The 5,091-nt window shown below is 36.3% G+C and overlaps 1 protein-coding gene across 1 annotated transcript; it reads right to left on the minus strand.

The window, feature by feature from the left end:
* LOC104770518 (uncharacterized) lies at nucleotides 1-2,528 on the minus strand. Its single transcript, XM_010494952.3, has 4 exons — nucleotides 1,682-2,528; nucleotides 773-868; nucleotides 419-486; nucleotides 1-244 (listed from the first exon to the last, which is right to left on the minus strand). The coding sequence occupies exons 1-4, from the start codon at nucleotides 2,306-2,308 to the stop codon at nucleotides 112-114; spliced, it is 924 nt and encodes a 307-aa protein (XP_010493254.2). The 5' UTR covers nucleotides 2,309-2,528; the 3' UTR covers nucleotides 1-111.
* Between the last annotated feature and the right edge of the window lie 2,563 nt (nucleotides 2,529-5,091).

Here is a 5,091-nt window from a genome sequence, read left to right on the forward strand (position 1 = left end):
TAATCATGTTACAGTTTTTTTTGTTGTTGTATTAAATTCAAAATTGTACACAAACACTTCTAAACATTGACGAAACCATAAATTTATTTGAACATGGATGTTGTTATACATTTAAATTGAAGGAGAGGGAGAGGGAGGTACTAAGAAAGACATGACAATACCATTGAATTCTTTGGACTTTTCCGTTTGTGGTATATGTGATGTCTTTGGTATCACTTTAAGCGTCGCCTTTTTCCCTAACATCCTGGAAAAAATATTCAAAACCAAACGAATATGAATAACTCACTAGACAGTACTACCTTTGTTCCAAATTAGTTCTCTAATCGTACTCTTTGTATTCTAATCTAGCATATACATATACAATTAAACTTTTATTAGATCAAAGTCCAGATAGAAATAATATAATCAAGGGTCTTACTCTTTGAGGTCATGGGCCATTTTTAAAGGAAAAATTTGATCTTGCTCCCCCCATATCAGCATTACATCCTGCATGATTCATGCTTATTCATTAATCACTTGTAGGCATATAGTTATCATTTAATTTAATCATGTTGTAATTTATCTAGTTTTTGATATTCCCATATTCAATAAATCTAGGCGTTTCCGCTACTTGTTGTCATACCTTTAATGTAATTCAAATGCAAACTTTGATTTAAGTCTCGTTATTTATATAAATAACTAATAAATGTCACCAACGAACAGAGTTATAGGTTATCGTTAGTGATCGCGTAAAACCAAAAGAAAATTAAAGTGATGATAGCGATCAGCGAACCTGTTGAATCGGAGAAACGTTAGGTTTGTCGTCCTTCCCAATACTCAGCCCCTCCAAAAGTTCTGCTTTTTCCTCTCTCTTCTCCGAATACATTTTCTGTCAATTTACCATTTAATGTGTATCAATTTTTTTTGTTGCCGACAATCATGCAAGCTAAACTTTTCTTTCAACCCCGATATAATTATATTTAAGTTATTTAAATAAAAAGTTTGCGAACTACAAGGCCATCGTTTCTTTCTTACTGATCAATTCTTCTATACAAGCTTTCATATAAGCCTATAATCAAATGAAAGCGACAAATTTCTTCATCTTTTTTATATCCACTAGTCTTTCCAAAGATAATAAATTAGTGGAATGCATATATCTTTAAATTCCACTATTTTCTTACAATTTATAAATATTTGCAGTAAGTGTGGGTTGTTAGTAGGACAAAAAAGCATTAAGTGTGGGTTTAGTTTTTTTCTTTTTCTTTTTTCTTTAAAAAAACATTGTTCTATATTTCCATACATATCTAATACAAGAAAACTGAATTCAACCTTTAAGTAAACTCATTCAACTTAGAGCAAGAAAATTGCAAAAATAGCATACACTATAACAGTTTGTTTCAAAATTGGTATCGTTGTCTATATTTTTTTGCATAATACATGTTGTTCATGAATAACAAAAAAAAATTCTTAAGTTTTGGCCTTAAAATTATAAACAGCGAAACGACGATTTCACCTTTTTCGGCTGATGAAAATAGAGACTTCTATAAAATAGATGGAGTAATTAGTTGTAAATAATTTTATAGGTTTTTCGAATTTCTTGAGTTTTGTTTTATTAAAAAAAATTATATAGTTGAAATTTGGCGGAAACTTTAAGGTGATCTTTGCATTTTTCCTGAAATAAAGACAAAATAAATAGAAGTACCTGGCAAAAGTCGTTCAAGACAAAATCTGGTACGTAATCGAGTCTCTTAGAAGAAACTATCCCAGACATTCTCCTGAGTTCTGTCGCGGATGAAGGAAGCAACACCTCCTTCATGCCGTTACACTTGGCCCTCGCGACGAACGCCTCGTTATCACTCCGCCGCATATTAACGCCGGAGCTAGCAAGCACCACTTTCTCAACTTTCTCCGGAAACATTTTCGCCATGTTATACGCCACGAATCCGCCGTAGCTCGTACCAATGACGCTGAACCTCTCGACTCCGAGCTTCTCCATGAGCTTCCCCATGCACAAAGCCTGAAACATCTCTGTGCGGTTCTCGTCTGTGGAAGAGGAGCCGCCAAAGAAGACAAGGTCGGGGACGTAGAGACGAAAGGATCGAGAGAGCGGCTTCACCTGATAGCTCCATTGCCACACAGCGGAAGGGCCAAAACCGTGGAGGAGGAGGAGCGAAGGTTTTTGTGTATTTTGCGACGGTGGTGGTCCCCAGAACTGTATGGTGGTTTCGGAGTCGATGGGTAAGGTTTGAAGAGAGAGACCAGCGGAGGAGAATCTCCGGCGGAGTAGTGCCTCAACGAATTTTGCGACGCTTAGAAACGAGGGAGCCATGTTTTGGTTTTTTTCCTTTTTCGGACCAAGATAACAAAATATATTAAGCTTTTTTTTGAGAGAGAGCGAGAGGTAATTTAATTAAGTGATCGATAGAGATTGAGAGAAAGAGATGTTATTAGTTATGAATTGTTGGATGAATTATTGCATATGTAGACAGATGTCAAAAGAAAAAGAAAAAAATTGCACTTATTGACTGCATGCCTACAATTTGTTAATTACTGTTTCCTTGTTTGGTTCTTGTTTTATTTTTTTTTTTTTTTTTTTTTTTTTTTTTTTTTTTTTATCTTTTGTATAATTTTGGAGTTATTTGTTGGGGAAGAAGTTCAAACAACTTGTATTTATGGTTGTTGTTTAATATTTAGTTAATTTACTTTGAATATTTGCATTGAATAGTTAATTTGTTCTCTAAGTTTTGTATAATTTACCTGTAATTAATGATGTTCTGCTTTGTAATGCGAATCAAACAAAATTATAGAAGTTTAGGTCAACATCTTTATAGGTTATATAAAAAATAGTTTCTAGAAAGTGATTAACAACAAAAAAAAGCAAGAAACTTACATAACATTGGGTCGAAGAAACTGCACTGTTTATTTTAACTTAATTGTATAATTAACTAGGACCAGGAGCCAACTACATGTACAATATTAATTAGGAAGTCAAGCTGTAATTCATATTGCCCGTCCGTGATGTTGTAATTAAGGGCACAATTTGAGTTGTGGTGATACAATATTTATTTATTTATGGTGTAAATTAATAAACTTGGACCTTAACTCCATTAGTAATCTTCTATGATGGAAGTAATTTTCTCTGTTTGAAGACCTAAACAGATTAAATTATCTTAACGTCGATGCCAAGTATTGTTGAATTTGTCTTGCAAATAAAGAACCTTCTCTATTCGTCACGAAATGTCCACACGATAATAAGTTAAAAAGCACACATTAACTATTACGTACGTTATGTATACGTTATTACGTACGTGGTTGTTTTATGGGTAAGGGTTTTTCTATTAAATGAAAAGAAGTAAAGTTTGTAGTTGTACGAGCTACTTTTTTTTAGTTAGACATGCCAAAAAAAATTATATGGAGCCAACTAGAATTTAATAAGCAATTAAGGAGGGCCCGCAGATCGTGGTCCTTGAATTGACTTATCACTTATGGGTAGCAGGGTAGGCTCTTGATAGAAGAAAGTACGCAAACTTTATTACTATCACTTTCCGATACACCGTTGTAACAGAACGAGTCACCAGCACATCACCGATTCATCAACTCAGTTCAAAGCAACACATACGTCACTCTTTCTAACAAAACAATACATAAAAGATCTAAAACAGAATGAATCAAAACTATATACAATTGATCTTTTTCTTCTGCACGTGCTTCTTCAAGTCGCACGTGTTGTCTCTTCACTCTTCTTCCTTCTTGTATATACGAAATGGGGCTTATCAATACCCCCCCCCCCCTTCGAAACGAAGCTTGTCCTCAAGCGCTACATCTGGAAATTGTCTCTGGACTTCCTTCGCGTTCTCCCAAGTGTTTTCATGATCCGGAAGACCCTTCCAATGCACCAACACTTCCAACACACCATCATCATTGTACCGAGTTTCTAACAAGCTTTCCGGTTCGATGATCAACTCGCTATCTTCATTAAACATATCAGGCAATGGAATAACTTGCTTCTGTTCTCCCAACACTCGTTTAATCTGAGAAATATGAAACACCGGGTGGATTTTAGATCCGTCAGGTAATTTCAAGTGGTACGCTGCTTTACCAATACGCTCCATAACTTCAAACGGCCCAAAATATTTTGCTGCCAACTTCTGACACGCTCGTTTAGCCACCGACTGCTGCCTATATGGCCGTAACTTCAAGAAAACCCAACTACCAACTTCATGTTCTACATCCCTTCGATGTTTATCTGCATTGTTCTTCATAAGTTGTTGAGCGTGAATCAAATGGTCCTTAATCTGTGCCAACATATGATCTCTCTCTTTCATCATTGTCTCTAACTCCGACACTTTAGTTGAGTGTTCTTCAAAACGCATGATAGCTGGAGGATCACGACCGTATAACACTCTAAAAGGGGTCGTCTTCAGAGAAGTATGATAAGAAGTGTTATACCATAGTTCAGCCCAAGGTAAGAACTGTTGCCAAGTCTTCGGATGTGCAGATGCAAAGCATCAAAGATAAGTTTCAAGGCATCGGTTGAGTACCTCAGTCTGACCGTCAGTTTGAGGGTGGAAAGCAGTGCTATACTTCAATTTGGTACCAGCCAGCTTAAAACACTCTTTCCAAAATGCACTCAGGAATGTATTGCCTCGATCTGAAATTATTGAGGCTGGATATCCATGTAACTTGACCACCTCAGCTATGAAAATTCGTGCAACGTCATATGCAGTGAATGGATGCTTGAGACCTATGAAATGGCCATATTTACTAAGGCGGTCCACTATCACCAATATGACATTCTTCCCATGAGATGTTGGTAATCCTTCAACAAAGTCCATCGTAATATCTTCCCAAACTTGTCGTGGTACTGGTAACGGTTGTAGCAACCCTGCTGGAGAGAGGGTAGAGTACTTGTGTCTCTGACATATATCGCATTCTGCTACAAAACGTTGTACATCTTTCAGCATACCCTCCCAATGAAACGACTGTTGTATACGCTTGACTGTTTTCAGAACTCCTGAGTGACCTCCCATCACACTATTATGATATTCCTCCATAATCAACTGAATATACTTTGATGACTTAGGGATAACAAGCCTGTTCTTGCGCCACAAT

This window comes from Camelina sativa, chromosome 20, assembly GCF_030686135.1.
Source record: "Camelina sativa cultivar CO46 ecotype springtype chromosome 20, ASM3068613v1".
In the NCBI taxonomy this organism is placed as follows: domain Eukaryota; kingdom Viridiplantae; phylum Streptophyta; class Magnoliopsida; order Brassicales; family Brassicaceae; genus Camelina; species Camelina sativa.

What these genes read in the sequence shown, in the direction of transcription:
- LOC104770518 (XM_010494952.3), bottom strand. Translation starts at nt 2,308, where the DNA reads ATGGCTCCCTCGTTTCTAAGCGTCGCAAAATTCGTTGAGGCACTACTC. An exon ending in TCTTGAACGACTTTTGCCAG is followed by an intron (nt 869 to 1,681) that starts GTACTTCTATTT and finishes GTAAATTGACAG; the next exon opens with AAAATGTATTCGGAGAAGAG. An exon ending in ATGGCCCATGACCTCAAAGA is followed by an intron (nt 245 to 418) that starts GTAAGACCCTTG and finishes TATTTTTTCCAG; the next exon opens with GATGTTAGGGAAAAAGGCGA.